The sequence below is a fragment of the Diaphorina citri genome, unplaced genomic scaffold, assembly GCF_000475195.1.
Source record: "Diaphorina citri unplaced genomic scaffold, Diaci psyllid genome assembly version 1.1 scaffold442, whole genome shotgun sequence".
Classification (NCBI taxonomy): domain Eukaryota; kingdom Metazoa; phylum Arthropoda; class Insecta; order Hemiptera; family Psyllidae; genus Diaphorina; species Diaphorina citri.
In genome coordinates this window covers 52,987-70,326 of record NW_007377877.1, presented here as the reverse complement: position 1 = coordinate 70,326, position 17,340 = coordinate 52,987, and the positions used below count along the sequence as shown (strand labels likewise).

At 36.2% G+C, this 17,340-nt stretch overlaps 2 protein-coding genes across 2 annotated transcripts; one reads left to right on the top strand and one right to left on the bottom strand.

Annotated features, from left to right (window-relative positions):
• Positions 1 to 14,064: 14,064 nt before the first annotated feature.
• On the bottom strand, positions 14,065 to 14,862 carry LOC103508870. Its single transcript, XM_008473448.2, has 2 exons — positions 14,587 to 14,862; positions 14,065 to 14,353 (listed from the first exon to the last, which is right to left on the bottom strand). The coding sequence occupies exons 1-2, from the start codon at positions 14,613 to 14,615 to the stop codon at positions 14,065 to 14,067; spliced, it is 318 nt and encodes a 105-aa protein (XP_008471670.1). The 5' UTR covers positions 14,616 to 14,862.
• Positions 14,863 to 15,081: 219 nt separating this feature from the next.
• LOC103508869 (NAD-dependent protein deacetylase Sirt6-like) lies at positions 15,082 to 16,916 on the top strand. The gene is made up of 4 exons (XM_008473447.2): positions 15,082 to 15,273; positions 15,574 to 15,701; positions 16,013 to 16,255; positions 16,709 to 16,916. The coding sequence occupies exons 1-4, from the start codon at positions 15,208 to 15,210 to the stop codon at positions 16,914 to 16,916; spliced, it is 645 nt and encodes a 214-aa protein (XP_008471669.1). The 5' UTR covers positions 15,082 to 15,207.
• The last annotated feature ends 424 nt before the right edge of the window (positions 16,917 to 17,340 follow it).

Below are 17,340 nucleotides of genomic sequence, written 5' to 3'. Positions count from 1 at the left end.
GGAATCCTCGGTAAGTTTTCCATGTCCGTTGTTTGTCTTTTGAAGTATCCATTCATGGTATAGCTGTAGCCTCACCCTTATTACATACAACTCACCCTTATTACATACAACTAAATGGTATAACCCCTCCCGAAAAATAGAACTTACCCCATAACCCATATGTACCTAATTAGTAATCACTATATGCCGGCACACTAACCTACAATAAGGATTTTGTGGAGATACTCAAACCTAAACTTAGAGTGACTCATCTATCATTAGAGTTGCTTATAGCTTCAAGGTCGCCCATTGTAATGTTGCCTCTATCCACCGTGTACACCAGAACACAAGGCAGTTAATTGTCTGTGTAATATTTCATGAATTATGTCTACCCGTGTAACGTTAGTTGTTATGGTAATGACTGATGTTTTGTACCTAGGCAACGATCCAAGTTGTGTTGGCTGTAGTTTAGTGTCTCCCAGGATGCAACTCTATCATATTTGGTGAGGATGTTGTTTGTATAGTAAAGGCAACCTATCGGGCTAAACCTGATACTGAAATGAATACCTATCGAGGCCTGTTATCCGTAATTTTCAGAGTTATGTAAGGATTTAATAGTGGATTTGATGGGATTGGTAATGTGTATGCTTACATGACATCAATCATGATTAAAGTGAAATTTAATACCAATTACCAATAGATGAGTAGATATGTTAGCTCTTTCCTATTCTGGATATGTCAACAGTTTTGCTTATAGTTTCAGGTTACCTCTTCTTTAACTCTACCTTAGTTTTTTTGCTAACGCGGTTAACTTGTCTGGTGAGAACATAGATCAGCTGATTCAGAAAACCTATCACTCTCCATGGTAATTCATCTACCAATTTCACATCAAACATGTTAAAACTTCTTGCGCGTCTACTTCGTATGGACCATTTTACACACTATAAATGTGCCCTTGTATCTCAGTCTCCAGAGATGTACCTGTGACACGTCCTTGGTAGGTACTTCTCCAATAAATTATTCCAAGGCATCACAGGAAATGCCCAATTATTTGATTTATGTGTCCTCAGTCCTCGAATTTATGAATCACTGACGCCCATACATTGTCATTTCAGTCTGATGAGAAACAATTAAATCAGTTTTGTTTTTGATAAAAACGTAAAGATCATTCGGAAAAACTTCAATTGTGATTGTTATTCTGACAATAGATTGTCAGTTTTCACAGTGACATTATTTTAGACTCATTTGCTTTTTAAGCTGGAAAAAAAATGTGAAAACTATGTGGATTAAAACATGGACATATTTACAAAAAAGTCTGAAGTTTCTTCTCTTACAATATCACTTGAACTGACCTATCCATAAGTTCTCGAAACCAATTCGAAAGTTCATAGGTACTGATAACCATTAAAAAATCTAGAAGTGACATTTAAGTATCGCTGTTACAACTTATTTAAACTCAAGCCACGACCTTACATGCTTAGGAAGAACATTTGAGAACTTCTAGGATACCGGTACAGGTACAGATTAAATAGCATCTTATAAAGAAGTTACGAGTACCTACACTCAATTACTCACAATGTATGTTCTATGTATTTATCTTACTAGAATTACTCGTACTTATCAGTAACTTACATGCCTTCATTATGTTTAACACATTCACTTAACTTTTACTTATCCCTTTGAAATTCTGACTGTTTTTTTTAACATTTTTTTGTTGCCGGTTTGTATGTAAACCATTGCCATCAGCCAGCACACCAGTGTTACATTGGGCCATTAATATCTCATCAGCACACATATGTATTTGATGTCATGGTACTGCGGTCTATCAGCCTCGCTTCCTGTACCAGGGTTACCATATTGAACACATCACACATCCTAGTTTCCGGTTCTTGATTTGCATGTCCACAGTTCCCTATGCGGATCTCTAGTATTGTTTGAATGCTGTTTGTGTTTGTATTGTTGTGTTGTTACTACTGTGTTATTCAACATCATTGTTTCACGTACGGAAAGGAAGTAATGCAATGATAATGATGAGGATGAATGTTCTCTAGTGCTCTACATATCAATATATCTGATTTTCATTTTATTTTATGAGAGTCAGTCTACATGAGTAATCAATTTCTTGAACGTATTTTCACCGAAAAACACAAAAAATATGGAAGGAAGTTGTTTGTGAGGGAGGGATCTAGTTCCACTGTTACTAAAAGAGACACTGGTATAACTGCTTTATATTTTTTGTAAGTTCTGGCATCTGTTTCGCTAGCTAACCAAATATATTTCCGACTTTTGCTGTTTGAAACGTTAATGTTTTCACTTGAATTCAAATGTCCAAGGACTGACTTGGGGACTTGTTTCACCTACTGGTTCATGTCGTCATTACCAAGGTACTATTCCATACTTAGGGATTCACGCTGATATTTTCGCCCACAACTAGAACACCATGTTGAAACATGGAAGCAAAGCAAACCTGTGTTTATTTTACTCGATTCGATCTGCCCAAACTAGAAATCGGAAAGCCTTCATGGTTTTTTTGCTATGGTGGAAGGAAATTAGCACCTTCTATTCTAGTGTGTATAATTACTATGAGCACTGGGAACAATATTTATATACCATTAATAGAACGCCAATTTACTTAGAAATATGAGCTCTAGACGAATGCATTTCATGCAATACCCAGTAGATACTTGTACATTGGGTATCCAACAACACAAGCTGCTCTGTCAGGGAACTTGTCCTTGTAGATTTCCCTCAAGTGAATATATTATGCGTCGAAGATCACTCTTGGTCTTGTTGTACGACTTTCATCTTTCAAAATCCCCACATTCTGGCTCTTCAATCACAGCTTCTTCGTGCTCAGCTCACTATGATATGATATCATCTGCATTACCTAACAGTGGGTCAAATGTCACCTTCTTTGGCTCCCTTTTAACGTCTGTTGATCAGCTGATTATGAATCTGAGGAAAATTTACGTGGATTTCTTATCTTGTGATTCCATGAATATTCATACCTACATGAAGCGTACTACGCAATCAAGAACTGAGAAGATGCTAGAATCATCTTGGCAGAGAGTTTCCTTTTAGAGAAAACCTGTAGGAGTTAAATAATATCGCCTTGTAGTGGCAGATCGTCAGTGTAATGCTAGTGGATAGTGGATCTTTATAACACCGAGATGTGAACACTGAACATACATATTCTGTGGTGCTTTAAGAAATTTTTTATTTAATTTTTGGAATCAGCTTAAAATTTTAATTGAAAAAATGTATTCACTCGAAAAAATTTGCTCTACAAAAATTCTGTACACTGTGAGAAAGAAAAGCAATTTCTTAATTATTTCTTTAGTTTTTGTATTATTCACTTAACTATTTCAACAACAATCAACAACAACAAACAAATTTATAAAAGCTGTTCAGAATGAGATCCATTTGTTTGTAAACAGTAACGCATTCTTCGCTCTAACTCAGGACCAACTGCGTTGTTTATCATGTCTGGGGTCACTGACGCACACAAAATCGCGATTTGTGCAAATTTTTGTAGAGCAAATTTTTTCGAGTGAATACATTTTTTCAATTAAAATTTTATGCTGATTCCAAAAATTAAATAAAAAATGGGGGTTCCCATAAGAGTGACCTATATTTGGCAAAAAATGGGCCGTTTTGCAAAAAAAATTGCAAATTTAAAAAAAGCCATTTTAATCATCAAAATTTCATCTACATGATGCCGTTTATTTCATTCCTTAATTCCCAGCCGTTTCTGAGATATAAGCGTGGTTCGCAAATCACGAACCACCCTGTAGATTAGATGCTATTTTGGACGGCATCTTAATCATTGTCTATTACTTATCTTTCGGAAAAGTTTCTGGTCTGAATCAAGAGAATTTGAATAGGACGAAGTATTGGTGCTTTCCCAAGTTAAGCAAACCCCTAACCCTGCAGAGGTGCACTTTGAAATGCATCAAAGAACACTTTAATAAATAAAAAAAAAAAAGTGTAACGAAAATGTATAAACACCTTTTCAAAAATTAATGAGGAGAGAGGAAACTGTGACTTTGACTTTACCTTATTATTGTACTTTGTGTGAGTGTGAGTGTTTGAAGTAGTACACAATTTTGAGTAATATCTCGTTGGTGTAGCTGTAGCAGATGGGCAATATTCATTTTCATATTATTATCATGACAGATTTCTTATTTTTAAGCGGAATCCATGAAGTTTCATTAGGGAGACGTCCGAGACCACCTAAATCAGCTTTGAATTGTCGCAAATACGATCTGGAATGCCTTTGAACATTCAAAATACCTACCTAACGCGACTTTAGAATAATACAGACTGCATTATACAGCCTGGATGGGTGGATGGTATAAAACTCCAAATGAGCGAAACAAAACTACAAAGGCTGCCTGATTGAAAGATACTTTTTGTTTCCAACCAAGGTATTTCTAATAAGCAAGAGAGATACCTCGTGACGATTGTCTGCAGTTAGTTCACTTTCAAGGAAGTGAACTCCGTGCTCCACATTTGGCCAGAATCAAAACCAGGGCTTGTCTAGAACCCAAACTCTTCCATCATGGAATACGAACAATAACAATAAATAATTATAATTATTTCATTGTAAACAAAACCAGAACTCCAAAACAATGGACCGAGTACTGCTATACGCAGATACTCGTAGATATCAGGGGTGGTCGACTCATCCAGAAGTTTATTTTAAGATGTTGAAATTCCTACCATTCATTTTGTGGCATCGCTTTTGGCAAAAAAAGAGGGGAACAATTTTGCTATAATATTGAAACTTCAGCAATGATACTTTCCCCACATTTCTTTCCAAACACAAGGACAGAACCTCTGAAAAATGTTCTCGTCCTTCCCTGTGATGGATAGCATGCAGTATTGCAATGAAATCAGGACCCGCCCGTGTGAATGGGAAGGAAACGATGAGATCCGCTTTGATATGTTTTTATTATTGTCTATCAGAATTCATACGAATATCTGGAGCTAGAGTAATTAATTAAGTAGTGAGAATTTTTTAAACTCATAATTAGTGACATGTTGAAATTTCTACCATTCATTTTGTGGCATCGCTTTTGGCAAAAAAGAGGGGAACAATTTTGCTATAATATTGAAACTTCAGCAATGATACTTTCCCCACATTTCCTTCCAAACACAAGGACAGAACCTCTGAAAAATGTTCTCGTCCTTCCCTGTGATGGATAGCATGCAGTAAATTGCAATGAAATCAGGACCCGCCCGTGTGAATTTTGCCCGGGATGGAAACGATGAGATCCGCTTTGATATGTTGTTATTATTGTCTATCAGAATTCATACGAATATCTGGAGCTAGAGTAATTAATTAAGTAGTGAGAATTTTTTAAACTCATAATTAGTGAAGTAAAACGTAGTGAAGTAGTACGTAGATGAAGACTATAATGGGTTTTGCCGTCTTGATCAGGATCATTTTAGATGTCTAAAAATAAAAAGCTCATCTTTAGCTATTAATGTTCAAGGTTTTCCAAATTTTTACTTTTCTTCCCTGCCAGAAAAAAGTTTCCCCTGGTTTTCTGAAAAGTTACCTTTCTCAAATAATGTAGAGCTTTTGCTACCTTGAGAGAATATAAAATATGCATATGCTGCTGTATTAAAGGGTCGACACTACTGTTCTTTCCCTATTATACTTAGCTCATCTTTAGCTATTATTGTTCAAGGTTTTCCAAATTTTTACTTTTCTTCCCTGCCAGAAAAAAAGTTTCCCCTGGTTTTCTGAAAAGTTACCTTTCTCAAATAATGCAGAGCTTTTGCTACCTTGAGAGAATATAAAATATGCATATGCTGCTGTATTAAAGGGTCGACACTACTGTTCTTTCCCTATTATACTTACCTACTCCCACTGTCGCATGATTTTACTATGTAAGTAGTACAAGAAGTAACGATAACTATGTAAAAACGAGGTTTTGAAACATGAGAGAAAGGTTTAATTAGATTAGCAAATGAATCGATACAGAAACACTATTTGTAATGTCTGTATTTGAAACTTACGGCGAGTTAACTGACACGCTAACGTTACGTAGAAAACTTTGGTAGTAGGTAATTGTATACATAATTTATTGATACATTATAAATCTTGTTGAAATGGATCGTCATGAGGTAATTTCCTCAGGTAGTTTGTTAAAAACCGAGAGATTGCTTGACTTCTGATCCATATTTTGACACCCAGACACTCTTGGGTCGGTAGAACGTAGACCATTTACAGGCTACGTTGCATCGATGTGATACGTCGGCAACATTGTACAATCTTCACATTCGCAGATTGGATTGGTCATTTGAAGTGACGAGAGAGTTGTGAATGTTGGACTGCAGTATTGAGTGTTAACTGCAAATCCGTTATATTTCTTAGCAAGAACATTCAGAGTTCTCTGTGGTACTTGTGATATTCCAGCGACCAGTAGGTCACAGGGCCGGGATTTCTTAGGGAGACAAGAGGACTTAGTCATTGAGTCAAAAGAAAATGATGATTTCGTAATCCAGTGAATATTTCAAAAGTTTCTCAATGTTTAAGAGAATGGCAGAAATTTTCATGTGTTTCAGAATTTCGTTCGGACGTTTCTCAAAAAAAAAAAAATAAAATAAAATAAATAAAAAATCAACTATCTAGAGGAAAGTAGTGCGGAAACAAAACAATAAAAAAAATTTCTGACAAATTGGCCAAAAGAGTTGAATATCATTGGAGATTTTGAGAAAAGAACCTGGCTATGAGTCTGCCCTGATACTCTGATCTCAGCTGGTATTTGCCTTACACAGAAAGAAGACTCAAACACACAATGTCAGGTTCAATGGTCCACTGATTCTGTACTTCTGATGTCGTGGTCCTCTCAGCCTCTTCACAACTCGAATCCTTGAATTATTCGATTAAAATGTACGAGTTTAAGTTGTTCATTTTTGCAGTACTGTGGATATTCTGGTGTAACCCTTCATACTCAAATGAAACGTACATGATCCGGCACTTTGCCCGAACTTCTAAAGTACAATAAGTACATCTGGTATGAAGGAACCTTTAATATCTCTCCCCTATTTTGATTCTACTTCCGTTGTTTCCGGAAGTTTTAATACTCTGATGGTTAGGGTTAATAACTCGTATTATCGGCCGTATACTTTGTTTATAGGTACTCTTGTGCTAACATTCTAGAGCTAAAGTAAACCTATTGTGACAGTGGCACTGTTCTTTGAGATCAGGTATAGTCGTATAGTCCAAATTCCTGAAATTAATAAACCTCTAAAACTAATATCTGTCTTGTTATCAGAACATTAAAAGGAGTGAAGAGAATGAGCATTGAACCATTTAAAGTTTTGTCATTTCCTCTGCCTGGTTATCGAGTCACGATTTCTACTTCTTAACACAATTAGCAGAAGGGAAAGAGGCTAAGGACTACCCTGGACATGACGATTCGTGTTTGTTCTCCAGTAATTTCAGTTTCTTTTAAAAAATAAGAACTGCATGTACTTATCCTCATCACTGATGTATGTATCATTCTGTGTAATCAAAACCAACTTCAAAACAGCAGTTGGTTTAGCCTCAGACATATGATATTGACGCTCAACTGGATGGCTCGATTGGCTGTGTGCCAAAAACATATTTACTGTTAATTAAATGGACCGTACTTCATACATCATATTCAAGAGATCAAAGGGTATAAACTTGAACCCTCGTAAGTCAGAGAGACTCTTGATCCCAAGAAGTGTATTGGGGACTTTTATGGGGAAAAAACTGATTTTACGGGTTAAATTCCTATGGGGCACTTTGAGGTTGAACATCCTGTATGTAGATATAATCTAGTCTAGTCACCTATACACTATACATATGTATAATCTAGTCTAGTCTAGTCACCTATACACTAAGACTCTTGAAATGAAGCTTAGCACATTCAGCAAAAGAAATAAAGATGATACGTTATGACAAGACTTACATTATGACTGACAATGTACCTAGAAACTTGACTACTGTCTACAGCTCTATACTGATGGTAGTGTCGAGTTACTTGACATCATATACCTTTTTTTTTTTTTTTTTAACATATACATCTCTTTATTTCATATAATATACATAGGTACATGACAATTGACAAATTAGGAACATATTATTATAAGGTCTTCACATATTGGCCTCACATATCACCACACATCATGCCATTATCTTTATTATTGCGGATACAAGATACCTCTGCTAGTCCATAGGACGTTGAACCACTTCAACAGCATCTAGATTCTAGAATATCTGACCAGAGCCACACAGATGTCTAAAAATATGTTTGTACTCGTATAATGTCAATTTTACAACTATGTAGTTTATGTCTTTTGCGACTAAGTTTCTGAAAATTAGTTGTACAAAAACATTAATATGTACCTAGTATAATAAGTATGATTAAAATTGTTTCAATTCAGTTTACAAATGTTTTACCTTAATCTGACGTTATGTTGCGTCAGGAAATTCTTTATGGTAGATATCACATTTTATCCTTACTGGACGATGATCAAACTCAACCGAAATCTTTGCACTTTTTCCCCTGACATTAAGACTCATTAGGAATTGAGCTGGACTTTGTCAAACTGAAGTAGCTATCATTCATGTTTTTGTAACATCCTTTTTTACAGGTTTGTTTAAAGAGATCAACACAGTGAACATGTCTCCAAGAAGAACAAGAAAATCCCTGGCTGAATCAGCAACCTCTACACCTGGGAGATCAAGAAAATCCATTGTACAAACTGATGAGCTGACTGAGCTGAAAACACCAACAAGGCGTACAAGAACCTCAAGTATTTCCTCTGTTATGTCAGATGGCTCTGAATCTGGCCGTGTTACAAGGAGATCCTGCAAGCTGTCTGGAATCAAACTTGAAGATATCTCTGAAAGCCCTATTGAATTACTTGGCAGACGTAAACCAAAACAAAGCATTTCATCCGTGACAAAAACCCCTGCTAAAAAGTCAACTGTAAATTCAACAGCTACACCTTCTCAATCAACTAGTATTGATTCTGCTCAAAACAATACATCTAAACAGACCCCTGCTCAAAACAATACTCCTAAACAGACCCCTGCTCAAAACAACACACCTAAACAGACCCCTGGACAAAACAATACACCTAAACAGACCCCTGGACAAAACAATACACCTAAACAGAAGGGCCAGAATAACACACCTAGACAGACCCCTGGACAAAACAATACACCTAAACAGAAGGGCCAGAACAATACACCTAAACAGACCCCTGCTCAAAACAATACACCTAAACAGAAGGGCCAGAACAATACACCTAAACAGACCCCTGGGCAAAACGATACACCTGAACAGAAGGGCCAGAACAATACACCTAAACAGACCCCTGGACAAAATAAGACACCTAAACAGACCCCTGGACAAAACAATACACCTAAACAAAAGGGCCAGAACAATACACCTAAACAGACCCCTGGGCAAAACGATACACCTGAACAGAAGGGCCAGAACAATACACCTAAACAGACCCGCACTTTTTCTTAACACTTATCATAACTTTCTTCTGTACATTGTCACACAGGGTATAAAATGATAAAAATCAGACTGGCAATATAGTATGTTAATTACCTACTTGTACTTCGGTAGACTTTTTGTATATTGACTTTCTTCATAAAGATACATAAATTTCAGTATACTTTCGTTTTATTTGACATTCACGAAAAAAGGGCAAGAGTTTGAAATTTAAATTTGACATTTATCTCTTGTCTCGCTTCGTCCCCAGTACAAAGAAATAACTTGTTAGGTATAATAACTTCATTATCACGAACGTTTTAGCATAGGTTCTTATATTTGAAATTGAATCACAGTTCACTTTCAAGGAAGTGAACTCCGTGCTCCACATTTGGCCAGAATCAAAACCAGGGCTTGTCTAGAACCCAAACTCTTCCATCATGGAATACGAACAATAACAATAAATAATTATAATGTTGAATCACCTTTTTTACTATCCAAGTTGTAATGACCATTATAATGAGGGAGTACTAAGTGTCCAAGTGAATGTCTAGTTAATTAGCATTATCTGAAAATTTTACAAACAGAATATTACCTACAAGCAAAGAACCAAGTGTCAGAGCGTTTACTACAATCGTACCTACCTTTACTTCGCTAGGCTCCTACTGTCAGATAACGCTAGTCATCCCATTAGATACATTCCCAAGTGTTATAGGCACCTGACCTGTGATCTCCTAACACAATGTTAGATATAATCTGGGCCTAGACAGCAAACGGTCTAATACTTATTCATTACTCGCAGATTAGCATTTTCTAGATATCCTGGAAAAGCGAATGAACTGAAATTGGACCGAGGTCTGCATTAACTTCTCTTCTTCTTCTTCTTCTTCTTCTTCTTCTTCTTCTTCTTCTTTGAAAATGATGACGCTAATGACCTATTTGATATTTTTTGACCAGACAATTAGACTGCGGTGTGGTTGTCCAGTTGTATTGCAGTGGTTCATGATTAAAAAGAAATAGAAATAGATTTAGATGAAAGCAAGAGATGAAATATTTTAAAATTACTACATAATATTGCACTAATGAAATTCAATTATGAGTATAAGATGTAGGTATGCATAAGTAGAAGTTATCTTCTGCCACTTAGGGGTTCTTAGGTTCTTACAAAAGAAGTTGATCCAGGGAAGTCAAATCAATTTTTTTACTTACGTATTCTCAAGCGTTAGCGTATAGGTACTTCAAATGAAATCAAACGTAGATAATAATATCTTAAGCACTAATATGACTGTATGTACTTATAGCTATAAATATTTCTTACTTATTATAAAATTGAATCACCTTTTTTACTATCCAAGTTGTAATGACCATTATAATGAGGGAGTACTAAGTGTCCAAGTGAATATCTAGTCAATTAGCATTATCTGAAAATTTTGCAAACAGAATATTACCGACAAGCAAGGAACCAAGTGTCAGAGCCTCAACTAACGTTATTTAGATTGTAGTACCTACCTTTACTTCGCTAGGCTCCTACTGTCAGATAACGCTAGTCATCCCATTAGATACTTTCCCAAGTGTTATAGGCACCTGACCTGTGATCTCCTAACACAATGGTAGATATAATCTGGGCCTAGACAGCAAACGGTCTAATACTTATTTATTGCTCGCAGATTAGCATTTTCTAGATATCCTGGAAAAGCGGATGAACTGAAATTGGACCGAGGTCTATTCTTGCATGCATTAACTTCTCTTCTTCTTTGAAAATGATGACGCTAATGACCTATTTGATATTTTTTGACCAGATAATTAGACTGCGGTGCGGTTGTCCAGTTGTATTGCAGTGATTCATGATTAAAAAGAAATAGAAATAGATTTAGATGAAAGCAAGAGATGAAGTATTTTAAAATTACTACATAATATTGCACTAATGAAATTCAATTATGAGTATAAGATGTAGGTATGCATAAGTAGAAATTATCTTCTGCAACTTAGAGGTTCTTACAAAAGAAGTTGATCCAGGGAAGTCAAATCAATTTTTTTACTTACGTATTCTAAAGCGTTAGCGTATAGGTACTTCAAAATGAAATCAAACGTAGATAATAATATCTTAAGCACTAATATGACTGTATGTACTTATAGCTATAAATATTTCTTACTTATTATAAACTAGAGCAATAAAAGTAACAGCTCAGTTTTATGATCACCCGATTCTGACACCAGGAAGAAAACCGGAAACCAAACGAAATAACAATGAAAACTTGATATAACTTTCTCTTGTTCAGACTGAATTAGTTGTTTGTGGTTATTTTAATATTATTAATTTGACTTACTGACGGGTTTGAGATCAGTGCGTATGGTTGACGTCCATAGAGAAAATTATTTACCTAAAGAAATTCGAAAGTGGAGGAACATAGTAGACATTTCCTCTGAAGACACATACTCGTACATAGATTTACGGACATACATGTCTTTGTTTGGTCAATGTACCTATTTCGGAAGACATCTTGAAGAATTTTGAAAATTACTATGTTTCCATAGGGACTGTTAAGATTACATACTTATGTCTACTTATCAGGAAGAACCCCCGTAGTCCTATTTAAATATTAAATCAGAGCCTTAAGAACCTACTACAATTACTACAAATGACTTGTGATGAACCTAGGCCTGTGGCTTCCTAGCTACTAATATACTAGTACAGTCACGTCTACTAGACATGGACTGATAAGAGGTACCTACCGCTGTATGACTCAACTTTCCAACAAGTTCTTAGAACTCTAGTTAATCTCGATCAAGTCTGTGAAGTTTAGCTTCAATCAGGTCTGCTGTAAAAATGAAACTGTAGCATTTAATTATAATCATAAGATGCAGTTTTTCATACACTATCTTCCTGTAGCAGTGAGTAGCGATACACGATTTGAATATTAGATACCGGTGGATACTTTGGTGAAGTCAGTACCCAGAAGTAATAATAAGCCTTCCTGAAAAAGTATTAAAATTGATAGTATCCGATTTAGCACGATGTAATATGAAATTGTAATGAAGATTCAGGAGTGAGATTTTGTTCTTTACATCCTTCTATAGCTGACCCCAAGAGTATACTGTAGCTTGCAGAAGCTAGTCATTTGCGGATTTTTCGAGGTAACTCGAAGTACCTACCATTGATTTATAATATTACTAATCAGCCTTTGATAATTCGCGAGTGACTCATGGACATAATTATGATGACTCGGCCATATTTGATCCTTGGTTCTTCGAAATAATCAGTACGATAATTTCCAACAACAACGTAAAGGTGGATTTCCACCAACGCGACTTTTGCCGCGCGACAGGGTCGCGCGGCAAAAATCGCATAGTGGAAACGTGTCGCGCGACACGAAAAAAAGTCGTGCGACCATGCGACTTCTATCCGATGAAAGTCGGTCCGGATCAAAGGAATGTCGCGTAGCAATGCCAGTGGAAACGTGTCGCGCGACTCTTCATTTTAGTTTGTTCCTTATTATGAGTGGGAGTGCTTTAATTTAATAAAATTTTAATTTTTTTTTATAATTTTCATCACCCTATATCACGTTGAATACACAGCTTAAAAAAAAAAATAAATTAAAATATTCGCATAGTGGAAACGTGTCGCGCGACACGAAAAAAAGTCGTGCGACCATGCGACTTCTATCCGATGAAAGTCGGTCCGGATCAAAGGAATGTCGCGTAGCAATGCCAGTGGAAACGTGTCGCGCGACTCTTCATTTTAGTTTGTTTTTTATTATGAGTGGGAGTGCTTTAATTTTAATAAAAATTTAATTTTTTTTTTATAATTTTTATCACCCTATATCACGTTGAATACACAGCTTAAAAAAAAAAATAAATCAAAACATTTTTTAATTGCCAGTGAAAACAGGTCACGTCGCGCGATTTTGTCGGGGAGTGCTTTAATTTTTAACAGGTCACGTCGCGCGACGTTGTCGCGCGATTTTGTCGCACGACAGAGGTCGCGTTGGTGGAAATCCACCTTAATGAATAAGGTACAAATGGTGCATGTACTTGCGTACTATTCTGTTTGTTAGGAAAAGGTCACATCCTACACAATCAGCTGATTACAGGTTACAGATCCGTGACTGTAATTATTAACTTCTCAGTAATAAATAGGTGCCTAGATATCTCTAGTACGAGTAAACGTAATTTTATTGTTCTGTGTTCAGTGGAATTATTTCTTCTACTTTTAAATCCCAATGCCATATGTCAGAGATCTTCATTGGTCAAGTTCTCAATACTGACCTAGAATTCGTTCTAAGTACTTTGACCGAAAGAACACTATTGGGACAAAGGCTCCTGGCGACTATCCATCTTCCAAACACCAAAAACCTAAAATATGTAGTGGATCTGATTAAGGAAAAATACAATTGTCTTATACATAATATGTAAATTTTGTGGGAGTTAAAATATTATACTGTTGCTATCTGATGATAGTAAACTGCAGGGTACCTCTACCTTTGCAATCATAATCACCTTAAATAAGGGGTATCATCAACAAAATTGTATCATATTATGTTGAGTCTGATTCACTGATATCCATTAAAATTATTGTTTCATGGAGTTCAAACGGTTACAGTGAGGTAAAAGTCATAATTTCACAATTACTTTTCCTGTAGTGGCGAGAACAATTATCCAAAACACCTTTCAAGACTTTGGCAACTACCATAGCATATCCCCGATGTACAGGAGTAGAATACAATGGTATTCTCCTGTACATGAACAGCTGTTTATCACATGAAGATCGAGATAGTTGACTGATGGTGCGGTACTGCTGAACACCATGGTGACATTTCAAAATGACTAGCTTGAGAGCACTCAGGGAATATTTCGAATGACAAATGTGCTTGAACACTGAATTCCTGAGGGGAAAAAATGCCCTGGAGTTTGAAGTTGTTCATGGAATAAGCCCCTTGCCCTAAGTACTCAAATGTAAATTCATATGAGTAAATACCCAGAGGACAGAGGGCTATTCCACAAGAGAATTGCAAAATTTTCATACCTTGTGCACAAAACATTGAGAGACAGTTCAATGTTTTTTGACGTGTAACCAGCATGAGGTTCTTTCAGAAACAAATTATAGGTGTTAACTTACCCAAATGAACCCCGAATGAGCTGATCCATAATGAACTGCTTTCCACAAATGTGAAAGGCAAGGAAGGTACCAGGAAAATGATTTGACCTGACACTTGAAGCCTGCTCCTAGTTCAATCTTCAGTAAGCCATCAACAAGGTAGCAAATAGGAGGCTATACATGAGAAACTATTGATAAAAGGTAACAATCTAGAAACTAATAGATAAAAAAGATAAAGGATGAATGGTGTTCGAGCAGTTGGATTTTACTGCAATTTTTTTTTTTTAGGAAAAAAAGGAAAAATGATCCTCACCAACTAGAACTTTACGTACGAGTGCCGCAGTGCCGATTTGCAGAATCGATTAATCGAGTATCGATTATTCAATAATCGATAAGTTCACTTCGATAATCGATTTTTTTCGTTGATCATGTGAACTGTCCTTTTTTTGTAAACAAAAAAAAAATAACCCCGGGAAATTTTAAAAAATCTTAACAAATCCGGGTTTTCAGCAGAAGTTGAATTTTTCTTCAATTTTTATTTTTTTAATGGATTTTAACATATTTAACACCTAAAAACACTTTTAATCAGTTTTAAACCCAGGCAGTTAAATATCCCAACTCTACGTACCCTAATAATGAACAATGTCGTGTAATTATGCAGAAGGTTTGTCACCCTATGAAAATAAAGGGAAGCTTGGTCTTGCAGAAGTGAGTTATTCATCAACATGATTTTATTATTCCTTGAACCTAGGGCAAATTCTTGAAATAAATTAAAGGTAAAGTGCTTGCCTTGTAAGTGCTAAGATGTGGGTATGATTTGAGCCAAGGGTAAACTTTATCCTAGTTCTAGACAGCTGATAAGGAACCAAGAAAGACAGATATCTTTCTTGGAACTTGGAAGAGCTGGCTTTCTCCTGATCTATCCTGCCATCTCTCTTTGATTTTGGAGTTGTAAGGCCTCCACTATTGCCACAAATCCCTCTACAGTTGAGACCTTTTATATTTCAGACTTTTGACTCAAAAGAAGATTTTGACAAGAAAATCAAGGTGCTCAGTGAATGGATAGACAAAGCCAAACATGTTGTACTACACACTGGTGCAGGCATAAGTACATCAGCTGGAATACCAGACTTCAGGTAGGTACCTACCTAAATAAAAAAATAATAATTAAAAAAAAAATGTTATAATAATTATTATTATTATTAGTGGTCCTCATTATTGGAGAAGGAGGGTGGAAGAGCTCACTAAATAGTGAAGATCCTTCCATAAAAAAAAGTGTCATGAACTGATAAATAATGCCTGGGCCAGATCCCCTTGCCTAAGTCATTGTCTCAACTTTGGGCCTCCTTGCTGAAATCTTGGATTTAGGCCCTGATGAGAGTAGCTTGTTAGGAAATGGCATTGAAAAAAAAATCCAAATTAGAAAACCCCCTTTTTTTTCTTTCAGAGGACCAAATGGTGTTTGGACCCTGGAAAAGAAGGGAATCAAGCCCAAAGTCAACATCTCGTTTGACGATGCTGTTCCCACTGTGACTCACATGGCTATCTTGGAGCTGGTGAATCAGGGCAAAGTCCACTATGTTGTGAGCCAGAACATTGATGGCCTGCATTTGAGATCGGGTCTGAGTCGGAAATATCTGGCTGAATTACATGGGAACATGTATGTGGACCAGTGCAATAAGTGTGAAAGGTGAGTGGTATGTGGAAACTTATTGAAATAAGTTGTCTCTTCTTTTTCTTTATTAACTAGATGTTACAGGTATACAGTTAGCAGCTAGCAGCAAGGTAATAAAGTGAGGCTATAAATATAAAGCTAAAACTGTTCAAATAATGGGACTACCTGTCCTTCCTCACAGCATAAATCATTGCACTTGATTTCTGGTTCTCTTTGGTGGGATTAAAAAAAAAAGTTTTTTTTTAAATTTATTTTATTAGTATTTTGTATTCTTTCTTTTACTCCCTCCTCTTTCCCTATCTCTCTATCCCTCTCTCCCGGGCCCTTTTATGTACTCCTTTCTACCACCCTTCAGTACTTGTTTTAGGTAGGTAGGCCAACATTTAGGTACACAAGTGGACAATAGTCACATGTGTTTGTTTCTTGTACCCCTTGTTTCATAAGGGTATATTCCATTCTATCTTACAGACAATTCGTTCGCAAATCGGCCACAAATTCCGTGGGCCAGAAGAACCTCAACATTCCCTGCCCATACCGGGGGTTCCGACCTTGTCGGGGCACCCTACACGATACTATCCTCGACTGGGAGCACAATCTGCCTCAGAAGGACATCAACATGGGCGACTATAACTCAAGCATTGCCGATCTCAGCATAATAGAAAGTAAACGAGGATAACATCACACGACTTTTTCGTCATTTTTTATTCACATAAAAAAAATACGCCTACAAGCTAACCTCAAAAAATTAGATGAATGTTGCAGGCGCGGGTAATTTTAAATTTCGAAATAAAATAAATTATCCAGCATGGCACAGCGGTGAACGGGTGAACCCAAGAACCAAGAACCCATCTCCCTAGTACTTTTTTTTCTTTCTTTCATTAATATTTTTGAATTAAATAATACATTATAATTTGAATATTTATTAAAGGAAGATACCTTTCATATTGTCCATAAAAGAAGGGAGAAAGAGTAGAATTCTTTGACTTTGGTAAGAGCATTTTGTGTCGTTCAGAAAAAAATCGTGTCGTGTAGTAAGAACACTCATTATTACATTGCCCACAGGACATTGAAAGAAAATCGGGTGAAACGATAAGAATAGG

Excerpts from the sequence above, each read along its gene's own strand:
- LOC103508870 (XM_008473448.2), bottom strand. The coding sequence starts at position 14,615 with ATGGATCAGCTCATTCGGGGTTCATTTGG. Across the intron at positions 14,354-14,586 it reads CTCATTCGGGGTTCATTTGG|GAATTCAGTGTTCAAGCACA; the intron begins GTAAGTTAACAC and ends TTTTCCCCTCAG.
- LOC103508869 (XM_008473447.2), top strand. The coding sequence starts at position 15,208 with ATGTCGTGTAATTATGCAGAAGGTTTGTCACCCTATGAAAATAAAGGG. Across the intron at positions 15,702-16,012 it reads GCTGGAATACCAGACTTCAG|AGGACCAAATGGTGTTTGGA; the intron begins GTAGGTACCTAC and ends TTTTTCTTTCAG. Across the intron at positions 16,256-16,708 it reads CAGTGCAATAAGTGTGAAAG|ACAATTCGTTCGCAAATCGG; the intron begins GTGAGTGGTATG and ends TCTATCTTACAG.